We start from the raw sequence: 22,993 nt of genomic DNA on the forward strand, positions 1-22,993 counted from the left end.
AGATGGCTATGTAAAATGAATTTTAACATATATATGTATATGGTAAATTTACAATTTATGCCAAATGATGTTATAATGTGGTTGGCTTGCAAATATCATAAAATGTATCACAGGTTTGTTCCAATTTTTTTCTGCCATGAATAGTACCCCAAATCACAGAGATCCATCAAAGGCTGCTTGGACATTTTAATTATTCCATTGGCAGGGAAACAGAACACATTCCAAAATGTTTAATTGTATATTTAATTTTCTCTTTATGTAAAATTATGAGCATTTAAATAATTTCAAGTGTTCCCTCCTACCATTTATTCTCTCTCCTTTTCAGATAATGAATATGTATTTATTGATCTGGAGCAGAAGCTTTGTAAATATTTTGTAAAGGAGTGGAAGAAAGAAGGAAGCAGAGTGAGTCCTTCAGTGTGTATTTGTAACATTGAGTTCTTTCCTGTATTGTATTGCTGAAACTGCATCTGATTGAACTAAAGCTAATTATAACTTGGGTCCAATGTCAGTTTTGTACTCCACGTACATTTGTCTACTGCAATGATTTCTTTCTTTTCTTGGAGCATTCCGAAATTCTAACAGTGCAATCCTATCCTTTAGGTATTTGTTAGATTTAAATTTTGACTTTTATTCAAACTCCTAGGCAACAGTGTGTATGTATTTATAGTCTGCCTTTGTTGTTGTTGTTTTTGCAAATAACTCAAGGCAGGAAACATATCCAACACACTTTCCTCCTCCTATTTTCCCCACAACAACCACCTTAGGGCTGTTGGGCTAAGAGAGAAACTGTTGGGCTGAGAGAGAATGACTGGCCCAAAGTCACCCAGGTGTCTTTCATGAACTCATGGTCTCTTCCTTTCCAACCCTGGTGCCTTAACCATTAGACCAAAATGGGTCTCTGTGCATGCATATGTGTATGTGGTATTCTTTCTTTTTTCTACAAGAATAATCCCTTGAGGTAGGGTAACTTGTATCTGGATCTAGCTACAAGTAGACTTGTATCTGGATCCTTCCCAGTGCCAATCCACACTGTAATCGCTATGCCACACTGCCTCTCTACTCAGAAATAAGCCCTTTGGTAAATATAAATGTACGTTGGTGATTGTTGAGGAAATATGTCATTCAATGAGAAACTGATGCAAAATATCATGGCTTGTTTTTGTCCCAATATTTAGTGTTCTATATTTGCAATGTTTTGCTGTAAGTACAGCAAGGTTTTTCAGTCGTTATTTATTTATGTTATTTAAATTTAGGCTTCACTGTTTGTGGTACCACTGCCATAAACATTAGGGACTTAAGTATAATGTATCCTTATCAGTTTATCTACCTACTTTGGCAGCCATGTTTTCATGTTGGCTGGAACATACCTGGTTAAATATGTGGGTTTGATTATTTAGGGTCTACCGGAAATCAGGATTAAAAAAGACAGAGACTAAAGTATAAGAGTTTAATATTTTAAAATAAAGGTGTAAATAAAATACAAGTAAGCATCAACACACAGGTATTTATCACTTACTGGAAAGCCCAGGCAGATAGGTGCCTGTTGATAGAAAATTATTTCTTTGGGTTTTCCTTGTATTTCACTTAAAAATCGAAGGGCAGATATCCAGTACAATCTGGCTCTATTTAAAACAATCTTAATCTCTGCTGTTATAAAAAATCAAACTAGTGCAGAGCAAGGCTCAGAGATAGTTTAATGCTTTTTATAAATATAACCTGCAGATTGCTGTTTGGGATCAATTGTGTCAGTAGACACAAGAGTTGAACCCATTCCATTGATGGTTGCATAGCTTCAAAATGGACTGAGAATAAAACTATGAAAGAATGAGACAGATAGTTTTGAGTGACCAGGAACACCTATAAATGAGATAGATAAATGAAAGATAGACAGATGGATAGACAGATAGATGAATGGATGGATGAAGTTGTTTGACTTCTCTTTTGCTGTTTTTATTTCAAAGGGAACAGAAAAGTTCATCCCTCCTTTGGTTGCATTCTTCAGAGTACAGTATTATGTAGAAAATGGACGAGTTATAAGGTACTATTGATTATTACTTTTTAAAAAAAAATACTCTACATCAATGTTCACCCTTTTGTTCTTCTATTTAATATAATGCCGTATTTAGCTTTCTGTAGCCAGTTTGCTTAGGAGGGAATGGGTTGTGAATGTGTTGGATTCAAGTACCTTAGCTCCACTGTCAAACACAAAATAATAGTTTGGCACTAAATCATTGTTCCATCACATGTGACATCTTTTGTAAATGGCAATCTGGTTTTCTATTTTTGATTAAGGTAGTTCTATATATGACTTTGGCTGGTTTAGTAACCTGAAGAGAAAAATGTTGCCTCTTTTCAAACTGTCAAGAGAGTTCTGAAGGTGCTTCTTTTCCACAATAGAAGTTAGATTAATTCTTTCATTAACTGTATTACCTATAATGGCCTGTTGTCAAACCTGCAGAGCTTTTTTGTGTAGCAAACATGAAAGTATGAATGGCAGGTGCATGGAAACACCTGTGCATACACCTTGAATAGAGCTACATTCTCCACCAGGGTTGTGCAGTGATCTGGATTTGAAAAGGAAAAGGTGATATTCACCATGTGTGAGAATACACCTCACACACGTGGGCATCATTTGAAATCAAATCCAAAGAAGTGTGGTCTTTTCCTGATTCACATGGTTACTGCTGCCTGATTTCAGAAAAAAAATGAATCATACTTAAGGTGATATAGGCAGGTACAACACATATACCTGTGGGCAGTCCAGCTCACCTTTATCCCCTGTACAACACTCTATTGTGTATATAAAAATGATAATAATTTATAAAACTTGTATGTTGCACAACTCTGTATGACTATGGGAAAGCTTATAACCATCCAATAAATTAAATAAAGTCACCCAAACATAAAAATAAAGAAAATATAGGAAGCAAAGTATGTGTATGTGTGAGGGGTCTCTCTCTCCCTTGCCAAAGGCAGAAGGGCTTCGTGAGTCTACTAAATAACAGCAAAGTGGGATCCATCCAGATCTTGGAGAGAACATTGTTCCAGAGGGCAGATGCTATTAAAAGTATGCTTATGAGATCCTGAAAGATGGCATTGTTTAATCAAAGGAATTTTGGACCTATCTACCCAGCTAGTCAGATATTATGGGAGATGCATGGTTTCTTAAGTAACCAGGTAGTATGTCACGAAGGTCTTTGTAGATAACAACCAGAGCCCTGAATCACTTTCAGAGGCAAATCAGTAACCAAATCAGCTGATGAAGCAGAGGTATCACTGTGCCAAGGCATGCCCATTCAGTTAATTTCTATAGCTGCCTACCTCAGTCAAGTAGTCTGAGTGGCTTAGGGTTCAAAAAATGTGTTACAATTAAAACACAATAAAAATATCCAAAATAAATATACGTAGCAGATGAAAAACTTGCCCAGTTAGCAATAAAGCTAAAGGGGTGGGGTGGGGGTTGACACAGGCTTGGGAACATAAGCAGGTTTTTAAGTCCTTACAAAAGGCTAACAGGGTTGGGACCATTCTAATCTCCAGAGGGAGGATATTCCATAGAGAGGAGCCACTGTGGGGAAAAAAAAAACACTGCCAGCCAATACCCTTTGGCTGATGAGATCTGCAGCATGCTCATTCTGCTAGGATCAACTTGGATAGCTAGAGATTCTTAGAAAAAGGTGATCCCTCAAGTAGCCTGGTCTGGAGTCATGTAGAGCTTTAAAGGTGACAACCAGCATCTTGAATTGCGTCTGGAAACTTACTGCCAACCAATGCATGCAGAAGTGGTGCAATGTGTGCTGTATATTTGGAATCATTTATTGCCTGTATAACCATGTTTTGCACCAGTTAAAGTTTCCAAATGTTCTTCACGGGTAGCCCATGTAGAGCATGTTGCAGTAGTCTAAGTGAGATGTTAAAAGGGCATTGAGTTATAAAGAGTAAAACCTCCTGGTCCAAAAGTGGGCACAACTAGCGTACCACTCCAAGGTGTGCAAAGGCCTTCCTAGCCACGGCTGCCAGCTGTTCTTTGACCAGGAGTTGAGTGTCTAGGAGGACTCTCAGATTGCACACCAGGTGTGTCTGGAGTAGTACAAACCCATCCAGAGCTAAAGATGGAAGAACCTTGTGCCTGGAAGGTCTAAATACCCACATTACTTGCCATTACTGCTCACTTCCACATTTTGTACCAATTGAAGCTTCTGGGTGGTCTTCAAGGGTAGCCACACATTGAGAACATTTCAGTAGTCAAGCCATGACATGATCAGGACATGAGGGACCATCTGAAGTACCCCTGATCTAGGAATGGACAATACATTGCAGACATGCTTCTGAGGAAGCCCAGCAGATGTGTAAAGCATAGAATATTTCCAGGTGTTCTTTATCAGCTACCTCATTTTCATACTAAAATGTAATAAAATTTGACAACATTACAAACAATTTATCTTCTACTCATATCTAATTACAGATTTTTGGGGTGGGGGAGGCTTAGTTTATTAGTAAAGAAAAAAAATAGTAGAGGAAAAAGAAAATAGAACTTGGGGCAGATTTGATTCTTACAGAATGCAGCTTGCAAGCAACAGACATTGTTTCAAAAGGTGGTTCCATTCCAAATGGGCAAGTAACAGAATATATTTGTGTGATAGTCCCACACTGCAAGCTGAATTTGTGTCCTTGGGTTAGCCAAAACTTTCGAAAGGCCTAAATTAAAGCTTATCCTTTGCATTCACATAATCATTTAAAATTTAGAGCTGAACAAGACTTTGTTCCTTCTTTTCCTTTGGGCTGAAGGAAGGGCATCTCTACCCTGCTTTTATAAGAATGTTTCTCACAGTATCCCTTAGTGCTTTCCAAAGCCCTTTGGTCAAAGCAAAACTCTATAATTATGAGCACTCCTTAAAGTATATATCCTTAGCCACAATCCTAGAAAGGTAGCCTCATGTTGAAATGGTCTCTTTGTTTTTCTTGTTATAAGAAACCCTCCCCTTAGAATGCCACTCAGAGGTCATTTTTGTACACAATTGACTGGCTTGTCCTCTTTACGGCCCATTGTTACAATGTGGAGATGACAGAGGTAAAATAACTTTATCATATTTCTCAGTAACGAGGAAATACGTTCAGTTTAATGTCAACTCCCTAGAGTCCTCTCTTTCTCCCTCCCTCCCTCCCTCCCTCTCTCTCACCCTCTCTCTTCCTTTGAGTCATTGATGGCTCATAGCAACTGCCTGGAGAAGTCTCTGGAGTTTTCTTGAACATTTTTGGAAGTGGTTTGCCATTGCCTCCTCCCTAGAGCTGAGAGAAATTGAGAAGCCTATGATTCATGCTAAAGATGGAATAAGAACTCCTGGCCTCCCAGTTTCTAGTCTGATGCCTCAACCACTACAATCATTTGGTTGTGGTTACTTTGGGATGAATTAATTTCACTCCTGTTACCGGAAAAACAGAAGGGCTGCCCTTTTTTTTACAAAAGGAGTTGATTTTTGAATTTACATAGGCTGCTTCATTTATCTCCATGTATGATCTAGACCAGAAGTGGAATTCAGCAGGTTCTGATAAGTTCTGAAGAACCGGTAGTGGAAATTTTGAGTAGTTCAGAGAACCGGCAAATCCCACCTCTGACTGGAGATTTTACAGTCTCCTTCCCCTGCCACGCCCACCAAGCCACACCCACAGAACTGGTAGTAAAAAAAATTGAATCCCACCACTGATCTGGACCTCCAATCACATCAAGAATGTTCATGGCCTCTGTAGACATGCCTCAGGGGGCCCTAGGCGGGGCCATTTCTGCCTGCTTTAGGTGGGGAATGGCTGAAGCAGACATAATCCTCTTCTGAAATCAGAAGATATTTTGCTGTTCATTCCAGGAGAAACCTGATCCTCAGAAAGGCAGTGAATATAGAACATGGCACCCAGATTTTTTATTGAGATTTGCTGAGTACATATTCCTAGGATGAACAATAGATTGTAGCACAGTTGCTTTATATAACCTCAAAGCCTTCACTTAAAATCAGGGCAACAAAATATGGAATACATCTCTCTGTAGATTTCTTCTCTCTCAGATTACTCTCCCTCTGTGCCTAATTATTCAAAATAGTTTAGGGTTTGTTCCTTAGCTAAACTTCTAAAGTGGTCTGACTTCCCTGAATTCATAGCTAAAATTCCCTTCACTCATAGTTAGTATGGCCATTGCTTCTATTGATTAAGTTGCTGAGAATAATAAAAATGGTCATTCAGTACCTCAGCAGAAACTTGAGTAAAGAAGTTGCCTTAAATAATACCCAAGGAGTAATTCTCTGCCTCTCGGATGGTTTTAGGAAGATTTTAAACTATTTCCTAAACAACATAACTAACAATAAATGATTGGAATTGATTGTTCATCAGTACAAAAATCCTCTAATGATGGGAAATTGGTTACATGTCCTCCTTTCCCTTCTTCTATTATTTTGCTTTTAACTAATGGTCTGTCCTCTTCTTCTTTTTCATTCTTACCCTCCTCTGCAGTGACAGAATGGCCCGGCATTATTACTACTGCCATCTGAGGGAACAAGTGTTGAAGTCACGATGCACCAACAAAGAAGAAATCTACTTCCTACTGGCTGCTTATGGTCTGCAGGTTGACCTTGGTGACTACAAAGATAATGTCCATGGAGAGAACTATTTTGAACCACAGACATATTTCCCTCAGTGGGTGAGTTTGGAAACGAAAGCTAAACCATTAGGTTTTGAGGCATTGTGAGTTCGAAGGAGCTTAAGAATCTTTCTTCTTTTGCACTTTCTTTGTATTCCTGTTTCACCTTTGCCTGGATAGAATACAAGTCATCTGAATTCATCCTGCAATTGATGCTGGTCACATCCTTGTGGGATGAGCCACTCAAATGTATTTTTTCTCAGGGCAGTTCTGGAGTTCTCTCTGGAATCTCTGCTTACAGATCTTCAGCAGATAGGTAGATAACTTTTATTGTTATTTTTTACTGTGGGCACACTGGCATACATTAAAAATTAAATTATTGCCTGCTCTCAAAAGTGTACACATACATAATACACATATACACATGCTATATACACACAGTACATATATAGCTACACCTATACATATAAATACATATAAATAAAGACAGACAGACAGACAGATATAAATCACAGTCTATCTTGAATATTTATTGGAAAGAAGAAGCTAGAGAGTACACAAGGTTGATGTTATATGGAAGAAAACTGTGACTGGATCAGGCTGTTCTGCTTCTGCTTCTGAAGATGTTTGAAATGAAAAATGGGGCATGGCACTGAGAAAGAAGATTATACAGAAATAACTTTTTCCTAATCACCAACCTTCTTAAATCTTCTGCCTTTCCTGAAAATTCCTCATCCAATAAGGTCATTAAGACTGCAGGGTGGAAGGGGACACAGGGATTTCTCCTGAAAGCAAATACTTCACTGGCCATAGCCTGTTCTCCTGAACATTCTGGAAACTAGGCTGAATCACCAGAAATACATCCCTGAGGGGTCCGAAGGGAATTTTATATATCAAGAAAGGATGGTTTTAATATTATGCATGCACACATCTTCCTCATCTTCGATCCTCCTTCCACATCTTCCATCCTCCTTCAGTCTCAGTCAACCACGGTTTTCTCTCCTATTGATATTCTCTATTGAGAATAAAATTAACCTAAGTGATGAGGGAAAGGAGTAGCATCTGTTCTTAGAGCCAGTTTTGGTGTTAGCAAACACCTAGAGTCCAAACCTCATTGTTCTTATCCTTCCGAGGTAAGTAAAATGAGGACCCAGATTGTTGGGAGCAATATGCTGACTTTGTAAACCGCTTAGAGAGGGCTGTGAAGCACTGTGTAGTGGTATATAAGTCTAAATGCTATTGCTATTATTTGCATGCTATGAGACAGGTAGGTAATTTACTACCAGAAAGGAACCTGGAATCCAGTGGGACATATTTCTCCCTGTCACCCGGGTATAGCAGTGAGATTATGTATATAATACTTCTCCGTTGATTCCGAAGTTCAGGATTGTTGCAGCATGCAGCAAAGAATTATGATCATGGTCATAACTGTTGGGGAAGAGGCCAAAAGCAGCAAACAAACAAGCAGTTTTGTTTGGAAATCTGGTTCCTAAACTCTTGGCGCTGAGCTGATGAGCTAAGAAAGATCAAGCCCCCAGGCAGCCAGATAATTAACACTGTGTGAAATTTGATGAGGCACACAAAGAACAGACATACCATAGCCGCCTAAGGGATCCTCCCTCTAATTAAGAGGATATTCAGGAGGAATTCTTGTCCAAGGTAGATCTTAAGGGCTTTTTAAAGGTCAGACGGTGATTAGGCAGAAGAATGCGAGCATAGTAGGTCTCAATTGTAAAAGCCCCCTAAATCCAGACTAGCTCCCTAACAAACAGCATCATATATAGGCCAGCTGCTAAGAATTGCAGAGAGTCTGGGTCACCCACAAAGAAAAAAGCTGATCAAGCTGGAAGAAAGATCTCCAGTTGAAAGATAGGTACAACCTCCATAGATTGAGAAGTGTCCAGGTGACGTGTAAAACTGTCGGGTGAGGCCAGTGAGTCTTGTACTCTCCTCATTGCCATCAGTTTCTTTCAACCAGCCTTTCAATTTATAAGATTTCTGTCCCACCTTTACTGCAGGAGTTCCAAGGTGTAGCCTAGATAATATTTCTTCCTCTATTAAAGAATATCCCTGCATTTGGGTGCCCCTTTAATGGGAGGGGGATATGTAGAGATTATTTCCACTTTGTTTGATTGATCTATTTTTCTGCAAGCAAAATGACAGGGCGGCCCTGATTTGCCGATTAAGAGAGGCCATTGTTTTGCTTCCCTGAATTGCTTTGAAGGTGTGTTTGCTCAGACTTCTGAGGAGTTGAAGAACTCTTTTGAAGATCTGCATAACCCTACTTCTTAAACCTTTGTAGATTACACTCTTACAGAGTACCTAACTGTCATAGAGGCCAGCGTGCAGGAGACGTTCTTCTGGGTTCACACACTTTGAAAAGCTAAGAAGCTGTTGATTCAAATCTAGGGCAATATTCCCACCAAGATGACTTAAGACACCTGGGGCATTCTGAGCTCTTTCAACATCCCTACAGTCATGTTTGCTGACATTAGGTCAATTATCAGTTATAACCATTTTGATGAGATAACAAAAACTTAAAAATAAACGAAGTTAGACTTCCCCAACTTGGGCACCGTCCAGGTACACAGATTTCAATCACCAAAATTCAATTAGTATGGCCATTGTTAAGTATTTGGATGACTGCAATACTCACATCTGGAAGGTCCCTGTGTGGTGAAGTCTGTACAGAATAGTCTATTAGCAAAAATGTGCTCTGAAGACAGAGCTTTTACATATTCAATTTTTACTGTGCTGCAGTTGGATAAAAAAAATCTAATGTCTGCTGTACTTCTCTCCAGTTCAGATTAACATTTACATTACCTAAATTTACATTATTTTGAAAATCACAAATATACCTGCCATAAATGTTTTTATTATTATTTATTGAGCAGTTTTGCTATGTACTTTAAAAAGAGAGACAAAGTTAGAAAGTTCTTATTACACATGTGGCAAGTAATAATAGCTAACTCCTTTAGGGAAGAAAGATGCGTACTTATTTGTATTTATTTTAATGTATTTTTATACATTTGAATATAGCACTTCACCTTGTTTGGAGGCCAACGTGCTCTATATTTTAATCATTTTCCCATTAAAAATAAGAAATCAGTTAAGTATATAATAAAAGCCTTAATGCACCAAGAAAACTGTAGATTAACATATTTTGGGAAATATATATTTACAACATTAAAGAGTTTGTAATGAAGACATTGGGCAGGCCTTTTAGATTGTGTTCCATAGTCGGGAAGAGCAGGTGAAAAAGCTCTGGCAAGGACGGGCAAAAGAAAAAGTGCATTCTCACAAACACCTTGCACTGGACAGAGTTGAACATTTGGCCATTAAGAACTTTTAGCTTAATATTATCATGTGTTGAATTTTAGCTGCCTTCTCCTGTCAATTTATTTACTGATTGTGGTTTTTTTCCCCCCTTCCGATAGATCATTGCCAAACGGGGGAGTGACTACATCCTGAAGCATGCACCAGAGATGCACCGAGAACAGAAAGGGCTGACAACCAGAGAAGCAATTCTGAAGTATGTGAAGGAGTCATGTCTGCTGGAAGATGTCCCTGTCCACTTCTACAGATTGCATAAGGTGCAATAAGAGGCCTTTTTTCAAGCTTTAGAACAGGGGTGCCCAACCATGGCAACTTTAAGTTTTGTGGACTTCAATTTCCAGAATTCTCCAACCAGCCATACTAGCTGAGGAATTCTGGGAGTTGAAGTCTGTAAGTTTTAAAAATTGCCAAGGTTGGACACCCCCTGCTTATAATATTCTGCCTGCCAGTAGGTCTTGTTTGAGCTCCTATCCTAGATGTATTTTGAAAGAGCTGTAGCTGTCAGACTGTGATTCAATAGCAGGGGTTTGCACCTCTCTAGAATAGTCAGTGAAAGAAAGCTTGCTTTTTTTGTCAACCTTCTAGCTTCATCTATTTTCATATTTCCTTTTCTTTTAAGATATTCGTGGCTTTTGCCTGACGTAAACTAAAAGTGCTAAAAACTGGCAAGATCTAACATGCCTCGTGCCCAAGTATTCAACAGGTTGAAAATTGGTTGCTTTAATACTTGGATTCCTGCTTAACTTGAAATACTGGAGGGAGTGAGGGAGTGATTATGAGTGTGTATGTGCTCCTTCCCCATCCCGCATATGTTGATGGTTAGACAAACTATATTTATCTTTCACTATTGCTTTCTGTGATGTTGGTGTTGATGAAGAAGAAGAAAAAGAAGGAGGATGGATAATTGTTTATGAAGTAGGCATAGGTTTCAATCTAAGGTTTCAAAACAACACTGTTAAACTGCTGATAGCTTCACAAGAAGCTCTGTCATAATCAGCATAATTGGATAAGAGAAATCTGGAATTACTGCTCGGAGTTGCACCAGTCAAAACTTAATCCTTAAACTGTTAATTCCCTAATTCATAGCTCCTGTTTATCATGGGTGGATGCTGCCTGGCGATGAAACCAAGGTGGAGAACAAAAGGCTTCCGTGCATCCTGCTGAGGGCTTTTCTCAGAGATCTTGTGATGGTCTTGGCTAATTCTTTGGAGCTTGACTTGTCAGCTTATTGGCCACAACCTGTGTTTGCTATTTTTTAAAAAAATGGTTTTCTCACTTGATCTTCTATTTCATCAGTCCTGAAATGACCTGAAAAGTTTGATGCAAGTGATCCTTTAGGCAGAAAAATAGTGATGGGGGAGAGGGGGTGTTTTATGCTGTTTCCATCTCAAACTGCTCAGTGCTAGAAAGAAGTATTTAGTATTGCTGGATGGGAATTCTGAGGGAGGGGGCTTTTCTTGATAATTTGTTTTCCTTACAGAGAAATCCAGACCAGCATCCAGTACAGAATAAAGTGTTCAGCAACATTAGTACTTTTTGACTAGTTGATTCAAAAAAAATTTTTTTTTCTTAAAAATCAAAGAAATGTCCAGTTCTATTCTCAAATGCTAATGCAAAAAGTCTTCCTATATCTCCTTAAAGTAAACCATTATTTAGTTTAGAACCAACAGAAAATAACAATGCTGGACTTAACTTGTATTCACATAGGTCGCATTCATAGAGTACATACCACAAGGTATTAAATCACAAATTCACCTGATTGCATGAGAAGGCAAGCCATGAAACAGTAACGTGACTCCAGCTTAGCATTTGTGTTAAGTGCAAATACAGGTGTTGGATCTTTTCCTGAGGTGGTTGAAAGCATTGGTTGAACACAACCACGGGTGTAACCTCCACAGCAGGGGTGTCAAACTCGCAACGTCACAATGGTGTCACGTGACGTATTGCAATTCCGCCCCCCTTTGCTAATCCAGGCGTGGGCGTGGCCAATGCATGACGCATCCAGCCCGCTGGCTGCAGGTTTGCTACCTCTGCTCTACAAAGGTAGATCTTAACAGGAAACAGGGAGAAGAGTGATAATGTGGAGACACAGTGAGGTAACTGTTGACATAGGAATTTCAGCTTGAAAACTACTTTAAAAATTAAAAGCAGAAGCTTGAGCAGAGCTTGTAACTTCCCTGTAGCAGATGCAGTCACTCCCAATTTAGTTCAACATGCTCCCACATGTCCACATCCTCCGCAGGCAGGCAGCTAAAATCTTCTGAGTCTCCAAGGTCAGCTCTTTACATAGAATATTTCAGTCATTCATTCTAGTGGTTACTAAAGCATGGATGAATGTAACAAAATCTTATTTTCCAAAGGAGAGTGTTGCTTGTGGGAAAGAAATGTTGCTGATGGGAAATAACCTTGACCATAGTTTTAGCCTGCAACTGTGTCAGGTTGAGAATCACTAATGTCGAGAATCATCTTCACTAATTGTCAGGGAAGTGAAGATGCAGAATTCCTTGTCATGCTGAATGTCTCTTTCTTCTCAGGATAAGAAGGAGGATCGTCCTACAGTCATCCTTGGTTTGACGCTTAAAGGGATACACATCTATCAGGTAACAACATCCGTAGCATTAGAATGCAGATATGCCTTCAGGTGTATTAGATCTTACTTTATTAAGCTTGACTTTACTGTGTCCATGGGTCACATTTTCAATGTTCAAGTACATAAAAATGGGTATTGTGCATGCAGTGCAAAGTAGCCAGGCCAGAATTAGGAAGTTGGTCCAATGCCAATAGATGCAAGTCTTTCCGGAATAGAAGAGTCATGTATGTTGGAGCAAGCTTACATTCAAAAACAAGTCACATTAATTTCAGTTCAGTTCTTGAACATGAGTTTCAGCCATAACATAGCATTATAACCAGTTTGGTCTAGTGGCTAAGACAACAGACTGAAAAGCAAGAGACTGTCAGTTCAACTCCCGCCTTAGCCAGTAAATCAAGCTGGGTGACATTGGGCCAGTCATTCTCTCTCAGCCCAACTCAAGTCACAGGGTTTTTGTTGTGGGGAAAGTAGGAGGTGGAAGGTGTGTTGGATATGTTTTTTCTGCCTTGAGTAAAAATAATAAATAAAATTGGTGTTAATTCTTTGGTCCACTTACAAGTAATCATGTTACTTTGTCCTTCATCAGTGGGGTTGCAGGAGAGAGTGGTAGGTTTTTTTGTTTTGTTTTGTTTTAAGATTTGACATTAAGAGTATTTGGGATTTTATCCCTTTGATTAATTTTATTAATTATTATTACACAATAAAATATAAGCCAACAGTTTTCTATAGATATTTTGCTCAACTGTTTCACTAAAAAGTAGACTATATGACGTTAGCTGTATATTTTAATTAAATTTTTATTCTGACATTAGCTTACAGTATTACTTAAATAATACTTAAAGTTGAAGTATACTTCCAAATTATATATTTGAATTTAATTGGGTGGTTATATGACAAACTTTAAATACAACAAAGTAAAAATAAGCTTTTTTTAGCCCCATATAAAACTTGTTCTTCACTGGATTATTTTTTAATATCTTTATCCTTAGTAAATCACATAAACAATTGTACAATTTGTTATATCCAACCACATTCTGCTAATATGACTTGAGATTAAGAATACCCATTAACGTATAACCATTAAAAGATTTAAATTTCCTTGATTAGTTCAAAAAGGAATGTGAGATGAGCTTTTCACATAAATAGACACTCTGGGAGTGTGATAATTACTGTATGTTGAATACTTTCAAAACATATATTAGACATAGAATTATTACATATGCATCCTGTAAGAAAAGATCAAAGGAATTTCAATCAAGTATCTTTGAAAAGAAAATTAAGGAACTTTTGAATAATTATAATTATAAATTAAATCTATAAAAACAAGGAAAGTTAGAAATTCAACACAAAAAATGTCATAGTGGCACTTTTTAAAGATGCCTTTAATATTGCATGGATCAAATTTTTGAATCGTGTTTTTAGGAAAAATGGATTCTCAAGTGTTTAATATTGTTACAGGAAATAAACCATGTTCGTCAATTACTTTATGATTTTCCCTGGTCATATATTGGAAAAGTTGCATTTTTGGTAAGTGTTAAATATGACTTCTTAAACCTACTTTTAGTTTAAATTGTATTATTTGTTAAAAGCTTGGAACAGATAAATATACATTAAATATAAAATGTGTTTGTATGAAAGTACATGAATCTGTATGCAGGTGTGTGTCTATTCTAGAACAGAAATAGATAAAATGTAATTTATCCTGTAGTCCTGCAGTCCTTTATTCAGGAACCCAGGAATTACCTTCAAGTGAATTAAGTGAGCTTCTATATAGAATTGCAAATAAAACAAATTGCACTGCCAAAAGAGGGCAGTGAGTACATAGGAGAAGAAAAAATTCTGCACACACATATAAGTTGAAGTGAAAATGGTCCCAATTTTTGGTTAGAGCTAAGATACTTTTTGTATAACATAGAATACATATCCTTCATTGGTCAACCTGATTGCTAACTTATTACTTCTTCCACCTCATATATTAGATAACCTAGAAAATTAGTAAGAAAGTCTACTGAGCCCTCCCTGTTCTCCAGATATGTTCAGAATGAACTCATGGTCCCCTTATAGAGATTTCCAAGAAATGAATCTGTCCAGGCTTGAAGTGCTTTGAGGAAAGAAGTAGTAAGAAAATTGTAATATGCTTCCAGTCCCCTGTATGATGTTTCTGTGAGGAGGAGGAAAAATTCTGAATGCTAGAAAAGTGATGTGACTGCTGGTCTGGCTCTGGCAAAAATTAAGATGGCCCATGTCCACAGATAAGACAACCAGTCAAAAAGAACCCAATCATGATTTCCTTAGAATGGTATATCTCATTTAAGCTTATCGCAGGAGGCTGGACACCTTCTGATGAGCTCTCTAGTGTCAGGATTCCAGCAATTACCCCAATTAAAATATGAGTCTCGAGCCAAACTTCCAAATCTTCAAAGGATTTATTGGGATGTCGGCACTGCCTGGGTGTAGCCGACTCTGAGACACATAATTCAATATCACCCTTGACCCTGGTTTTCCCCCACCCTTGGATGTATCATAATTCATATTCTCTAATGAGACACATTTATAACCAAGAATCATCAATCATGTTCTTCAGTCATCTAGTTACTATCTCTGAAAAATTATGTATGGAATGCACTTTCAATTTCCAAGCTGCCGCACTGCTCTTTGAAACCCCTTTCCCCCCTCCCTTTCTGTTGGCAACTCTAAAACGACCATAGAAATATTTTACGAGTCGTCATCTAGTTTCTATATCGGCATATGAAGCTACCAGATCCCCTCCAGGTTCACTAGGCGCATATAAGCTGCAAGAAGCCCAATTGTCTGCCTCTGACCCCACAGGTAATTGCTTATATGGAATCTCAGAGAGTCAAACTCGATTTCATTGAGGGCTGCATCAGGGTTGTGTTTGGCCTTGAGGGGCCAGTGTAGGCGTGGCCAGATTGGCGTCACTCATGTCGGGGGCGCCTGTGGTGGCCCGATCACTCTGCCAATGAAAATGGGCTCCCAAGCTCTGTTTTCAGCTGTGACAGCCTCCTGCAACCCTCTGCCAGTGAAAATGGAGCTCAAGAGGGCTTCAGACAGCCCTCCCAAGCTCCATTTTCACTGGCAGGCTCCATGGGCCAGTCCTTTTCTGTTTCCAGGGCAGCCCCATGGGCCAGATCTAAGCACCCCATGGGCCAGATCTGGCCCCCGGGCCTTGAGTTTGACACCCCTGGTATAAAGGAATCCATGCTTGTATGTAAAGTAGAGGTACATTCTTTGCCCCCGGAAAAGTCTTGAATTTAGCAAAGTTTCCCAGAAATTAGTGCAAAGATAGTGCAACCCATCAAAATTTACCTGCTTGTGTGCCAATATCCTGCTTTTATAGCTGAGAGTAGTTTGGATCTTAAAAGACTTTGACATCTGAAGAAGTTTGTCACCCTGGGACCAGGGTGATAAGCTCACTGATAGGAAGTAGTCATACTTCAACAGGAAAAGTTATATTTGAATATCCATAGAGAACTTTATTCGTCATAATAAAGGCCTTTTTTTGTGTGCGCAGCTTCTCCTATGACTCATTCCAGCGTCCTTCAAAGACTTACAGTTTTCCTTTCCTCTCCTCTCCTCTCTTCTCTTGTCTTTCTTTTTTCTTTCATTTAGGGGAAAAAATTTGTGATCCAGCCAGATGGCTTGCCTTCTGCCCGTAAGTTGGTTTACTACACAGGCTGCCCCTTCCGATCTCGGCATTTGCTACAGCTGCTCAGCAACAGTCATCGGTTGTTTCTTAATATCCAGCCTGTACTCAAACAGATCCAGCTAATGGAAGATGCAGAAGGTATGTGAAAACGATACTGCCATTAAAATTGTTTTGTTTTGTTTTTTAAAGAAGAAAGTCCTGATTAAGTTGGTTAGTGGGTGGGTTGGTTGAATATGTGAATATTTGTTTGGTAAGCCAAGTACTCTATTTGAGCCAATTGAGGCAAGCAATATAAATGAGTGACAATGTTAAGACACCTGCCAAAGTTTGTATTCTATCAATTGACATTCAATCAACTCCCTAACCATTGCTAATCATTATTACATTTTCTGGTTTACTTACTGGAGTCAAAAAAAAGACAGATGGTGAGATGAAAGAAGAGAAAGTTTTCCGACCCAGTTTTGCATTTTATTCTTTATTTATCTATTTTATTTAACTGAGCTAATGGGCCTCTCAATTATTACAAATGCTGAGCTGCTTACATACTCAACATCCATAAAACAGATGACAGCAATGAATAATTACCCCAATAAAATAGAATTTCCCTTTCTAGTCTGAGGAACATAAATTCTACATTACACAGATGTCCTGCTATAAATAGGGACAGCCTCATTTTCATATGGGAGGGTGTATAAGTCTGCCTCCATTGTTCCTATGGATGACTTCTCTGAGAGGTGGGACCCAATGAGCTCCAATTTTACTGGATAGGCAGATCCTATTGAAAGTAGATGGTGTCAAAACATGTTTGTGGTCCAGCTTAGGGCTATAATACATTCAGTGGACATTAAACAACTGCAAAACAACCTAAAACTGGCACATCAAAAAAAACCACATATTCAGAATAAATATTGCATGTTAGTAGGAATTCATACTGTTTTCATTTTTCCTCTCTAAAGGTATCCATTTTTATTAATTTCAACACATGGAATAATTCTTATGCAAAAGAAGTATGGCTGAATCATAACTCAATCATACTATGGTTGAAGCATGTCACAAACAGCAATAGCACTTAGATTTATATACCACTTCACAGTGCTTTTTATTGCCCTCTCTAAGCCGTTTTTCAGAGTCAGCTTATTGCCCCCAACAATTTGGGGTCCTCATTTTACCCACCTCAGAAGGATGGAAGGCTGAGTCAACCTTGAGCCTGATGAGATTCAAACTGCCAAATTGCAGGCAGCTGGCAGTCAGCAGAAGTAGCCTGCAGTATTGCACTCTAACCACTGTGCCACTGCGACAAATGCTATATATGATAATTATATGGGATATTGCCTTTTTAAAAAATAAATTAGTTCTTTGTTGCTAGGTTTTATTTCTCCTTTTCCTGTAACATTTTTGGTATTGTGTGGCTGTAATTTTTTTGTATTAATTTAACTTTAATCGTGATATAAAATTCAGTTTATTGATTTCTTTTTCACACTTTTCTTTATCTCCCACTCCGCTCTTCCAGAGAAAAAGAGGTATCGAGAATCCTACATCAGTGATACTTTGGAGATAGATTTTGATCCATCAGATAAGCAATCTCACAACAGTGGGAGCAGCAGAGGAAGTGAGGGTAACAACCGCCTATCTCGACAGTCTACTGACAGCCATGGCAGTTCACACACCTCTGGCATTGAGGCTGACTCAAGACAACACATATCTATGGAGATGTCTGTGGATGAACCCTTTGGGATGGATCCAATCCATCAGAAGGAGCAGTCTTGCAGTTCCAACATCAGTTACAGTAGCTCTGGAATTGATAGCAGCAGCAAAGATAAAGCCGAAAATGACTTGCACGATGATGGTAAGTTGTGAAAGGACAGAATCACTAGGAGCCATTGTGTCTCCAAGTCAAGATGGAAACAGTAGAAAAATGGTTGGCAGGTGGGTTTAGAAAAAGGCAGCATTCTTGCTAACTGTCTTCTATTGTGTCCAGAGGTGGAATTGGCTGTAGATGAGCCAGACACTTTACCTGCGGATGAATCTCATTTTGAAGAAATGTTCTATGAGGAATCTGTTGATTCTCAAGCAAAAGATGATATTTGGTGCCAAGGTAGGATGGCATTTGCATGATTCTTCTTGATTGAGTGTTGCCTCCTGTTAGTAAAATGTTGATATTCCTTAAATCTTAACTAAAACAAGCTGGATTACCTGTTATTTAGTTGAGGCTAATTTTATGTAAGGCACTTCAATTCTACTCTTTCACTGAACTGGAAGAGTTTGTACGTAAAGGGTAAAGGAAGACATATATGGGTAAGTTTTATTTGTCCATTGTTGATTAAGACAGATGCAAGGCCAACATTTTGTATGGTCTGGATTTCATAAGGAATAATGGTAATTTCATCAGTTTCTCTAAACAGTGGAGTTCCTAAATTGCTAAATGAAGCATTAGCACATTCAGTACTTTTTATGAATCTTTGAAACTTAAAGTCAGTTTGAATATATATGTTTTCTTTCTCTATAACCTGCTTTACATGTTGTTATTAAATACTTACATGCATTTACCTGTGAGTATTAGTGTACCATAGTGTATTAGATAGCTATAAGACTGGATGTATGAACTGGTAGGCCGCATACCATTATGACTGTCCAGTAGAAGTAAATTATATTGGAGGGGAAAAGGTTTGGGTGAAACCTTTAAAGTTATTTTATCACACCTTATCTTCAGGAAGTAATCTAAAATAAGGGGATTCATATTACTGGAAGGTTTGTCTTTTGGACTGAAGTTTTTTTAAATAGATACAAATCTGTATGTAGGCGTATCTATGAAATCAATGATCCAACTAAAACCAAGCATAGTTGGCCCATACATAGATGTAATCAAGCTTTGAACCAGGTTTACACTTAATGGGACATCTACAGTCTGTACTGCTTTGATGTTCCTCTTGCCATTCTGGCTGACTTGCTTAAACAATTTTAGGATCTCATCTGGCAGTCCAGAGTTTATCATGCATTGAATTGAGTCTTTTCTTTTGATAACAATTGTATTGATTTGTATGTTGAGAGCTGGCTCCAACTATGTCTCTGGAAGCTGCAGAACCCATCTCCATTTTTGACTGTCACCGACTATCCTGGTTTCCTCTCTGCCCTCACAGATATTGACAAGCACCCTCTATCTGCAGTACATGTCACCGTAATAAAGGTCAAAGGCCAGAGTGCGGACTCACTTAATCAGGTAAGATCATGGTTCATTAAAGAATGAAATTAAATCTCATGTCATTTCTCTTTTGCTCTATCCAGGCACTTTGATTCTACCATGTGCCCACCAGAATGCCACCATCACAAAATTGTGCCACAATGGTTGATGGCTGAGAAATAAAATCCTTTTTCTTTTTCCTTTTTTGTTTTTCAGGCACATCTAAATTAAAATATGTTTCACATCAACTACTTGGGGAAAAAAATACCCAACCCAAAATCTCACCCCCAGTATTTCCCCCAAATTCATATATTGCCCATTTATGCATCCTCATTTCATCCTCTTGTTCCTGACTGGCCCCAGAAATCATACTTTTAAAATCCCCAAGCTACAGAAGAGTTGCTCCTAAAATGTAGAAATTCAAAATGCCACCATCTGACAAAGAAATCAACTAGTCTTATTTGGGAGGAAATCTGGATTTGTGACACATCTATTTCTACACCTAAAAATCTAGTGTAACATATTCTAGAAACTGGATATGATCCCAAACCAAGAATTCATAGAAAGTCTTAGTTTTTGGATTTAATTTCCAAAGAAGGGTCCTGTGAAGCAATAATAATCTGGCCTGGATAGAAATGAAAATATACTTTCATCTTTGCACTTCAGTATTAATGTTGCTATTGTATGTTCCAAGTATGGTTGAAAAAAATGAATATATTTGTGGGATTTGCTATTCATTTTCAGTTCATTCCTTAGCATTCATGAGCAGCAAAGTTAAGAAAAGTGAAGTCAAATTCAGCTTAACAAAGGCAAAAAATGATTAATTTCCCCAAAATCAATAATCCTAAGTAGTTTAGTTCACTTTCTTTAAATTGTGAAACTCTTCGAACTGGTGATACATATCAAATGATGACTGTGTAACACTGAATTTGTTTAGTTGTGTAGACACAGCCTAACCTGGGGTGATCTTACATATCCCTTTTTACTATACAATGAAAGTTAAACATGCAGTTAAGATTGTGGTCTTGTAGCACATTTTTGTAAATATAATACAACACTGCATACCTTTTAAGTTGAATTATAACAGTGCTCAAATTTGGTGGTGCATGTCCAGATATTTATGAGCATAAAGTATAAGTTAATTACCATTGAGGGCTTGGAGTCATATTGATTGAAGGCTTCTCAGTGTTAATATCTTCAGTCATTGCCTTGCAGGTATATGGAAGGACAACTTGTTTAGTCTTACAACTCAGTAAGACTACACTAACAAAAAACTTCTTATGAAGTTCATTGGTAACAAGGGATTTGAACTGAGGTCTTCTCAGTCATAGCCCATTGTTCAAGCCACTGTCTATATATCTTCATGTCCTGGCTCTGTGTGGTTAGAACAGAATATAAAATGATATTTCATCTGACCCATTTCTTCTTATAGTTTTGTCGTTGTCATCTTTATTATATTTATATCATTGTGAAAACCTTGTATACACACTGAAATACAACATCATCATAATCCCAGACTTACAGTCTAGTGCAGGGGTGTGAAACTCGATTTCATTGAGGGCCGCATCAGGGTTGTGTTTGACCTTGGGGGGAGGTATAGCCAGTGGGGGGCATAGCCAGTATGACATCACTTGTGTCGGGGAGTACCTGTGGTGGCCCGAGCACTCTGCCAGCAAAAATGGGCTCCCAAGCTTCGTTTTTGGCTGGGACAGCCTCCTGCAGCAAAAATGGAGCTCGGAAGGGCTGTACGTGGCCCTCACGAGCTCCATTTTCACTGGCAGAGGCACTTCACTATTCTTCACTATTTCCAGGGCGGCCTTGCGGGCCAGATCTAAACACCCAGCTCCCGGGCCTTGACACCTCTGGTTTAGTGAATACAACCCAAAAGGAATGAAGAGAAAAGCAAATATTAGAATAGCTTCTTCCTTACCCGTGTTGGTCTCTCCTGTGCACAGCAGTTCTGTTTACTACAGTTTCATAAATAACCTGTAGAAATGAAAGTTCATATGTTTTGGAATTCTGTCTCCCATACCTTTTTCATGCAGTTGATATTTATTTGACCCCTTCTGTAAAACAGTTCAAACTTTAACTATTTGGATTTCCAGCAGAACATCTAATCTCAGCACTTCTTGTTCCAGTCAGATTATATAATATACACATAATTATAATATTAACAATATATTAATAAAAATATTAAATTAGTGATAAAGCTAAGTGCTCACACCAAGTTGCATGCATGTGATTTGTTAAATCTGTTTCTTAGTTCTTTCAATTCAGATTATTTAACACTTAGTTTATTTAACACAGTGTATATATCAGTGGGAATGATATGAATGGAGCTTAGAATTGAGCACTGAGTAACTTCATAATTGCTTATAATTGGCTCATAACTTTTCACTGAGACAAGTTTCACAAAAGAAATGCTAGTAATAATTGGACGAGAGGGATAATGGGGGCAACTTGCATAAACACACTTTTTTTTGATGTTCTGTTTGCTGAATGTGGAATGTCTAAAAAGGTGTGCTCTTCTTTAATTGGCAGATTAACCTACCCAAAGCAGCAAAGTCTCCAGAGCAGCACAGCCAAAGTCTAGATGACGTCCGTCTGCGTAAATGTCTACATCCACCACTGAGTACCACGTTGTCTTCGGATACCTCTCACAGTTATACATTTGGTTGTGCCTTAGAGGACAAGCTAGCCAGCTATGGATATGTGTATTCAACAGCCGATTGTAAAACTAAGTCAGCCCTCTATGGAAAGAGGTCCATGAACTGCTTGTCTTTAGATCTCTTGGGAGAAGATCCGTTCCCAGAAGAATTTGTGGTGTAGCCACATGGCGGAAGTCTCTCGGACCATCTTTTCAGAGCATCTGCAAAACAATTGAATTGCTACTGTTGGAAAACAGTACATGCATAAGTATGTTAAATATTTTATATCTCATTGGAACATTTTGTCACTAAGAATACAGCTGGCAAAGGATCTCAGATAGTGAATGTCCAACCTAAAAGTCTTTCCCCTGAGTCTGGTGCATCAGACACCTAAAAGTCTTTCCCCTGAGTCTGGTGCATCAGACACTTTTTTTTCACCTGGTTGTACTATGTATAATTTAGTGGGGCATTTCTATTTTCATGAAAGCTTGTAACTTCCATTGTTCTTGGCTTCATCGAGATAGAATATCCATTTTTATAAACTGTTCTTTTTTTTGTTGTTGTTAAATTCATGACTCTCCTTCCAACTTTTTTTTAATTATAAACAACCTTTTTGCCTATTTTCAATGTGAATAAATTAATATAGGTGGGGAAAACTGTTTTCAGGCTTTGCTTCTCCTTGTTTTATTTACCTCTATGTAGGGACGATGACCGTTTTTGTTAGAAGCAGCTAACGTGCAATAATGTTTATAGGGGCCTAATCTGTGTAATAGAATACTATGTAAGAAACAGAAAAAATTATACAAACAAATGTTGCCCCCTTTTTAGAAATGATCATTAGGTAACTGACTAGAAAGTTCTAAACTATTGGTATAAAGCAGTAGTGGCTAACCTTTTTGGGCTCCTGTGCCAAAAATTGTGCATGCGCTTGCACACTCGCACTCAC

At 38.3% G+C, this 22,993-nt stretch overlaps 1 protein-coding gene across 3 annotated transcripts in view; it reads left to right on the forward strand.

The window, feature by feature from the left end:
- Window positions 1–22,705, forward strand: part of FRMD1 (FERM domain containing 1) — a 52,356-nt gene extending 29,651 nt beyond the window's left edge. For all 3 annotated transcript variants that reach the window (XM_026705126.2, XM_026705125.2, XM_087938012.1), the window contains exons 4-14: window positions 326–405; window positions 1,965–2,041; window positions 6,502–6,688; window positions 10,066–10,221; window positions 12,499–12,564; window positions 14,013–14,081; window positions 16,185–16,359; window positions 17,732–18,067; window positions 18,200–18,316; window positions 19,359–19,438; window positions 21,941–22,705. In XM_026705126.2, coding sequence (XP_026560911.1) covers window positions 326–405; window positions 1,965–2,041; window positions 6,502–6,688; window positions 10,066–10,221; window positions 12,499–12,564; window positions 14,013–14,081; window positions 16,185–16,359; window positions 17,732–18,067; window positions 18,200–18,316; window positions 19,359–19,438; window positions 21,941–22,228 — 1,631 coding nt within the window. In that variant the 3' untranslated portion in view covers window positions 22,229–22,705. The remainder of the gene's footprint in view (window positions 1–325; window positions 406–1,964; window positions 2,042–6,501; window positions 6,689–10,065; window positions 10,222–12,498; window positions 12,565–14,012; window positions 14,082–16,184; window positions 16,360–17,731; window positions 18,068–18,199; window positions 18,317–19,358; window positions 19,439–21,940) is intronic.
- Window positions 22,706–22,993: the final 288 nt, after the last annotated feature.

This window comes from Pseudonaja textilis, chromosome 1 (genome assembly GCF_049901715.1).
Source record: "Pseudonaja textilis isolate UNSWEBS1 chromosome 1, rPseTex1.2, whole genome shotgun sequence".
Classification (NCBI taxonomy): Eukaryota; Metazoa; Chordata; class Lepidosauria; order Squamata; family Elapidae; genus Pseudonaja; species Pseudonaja textilis.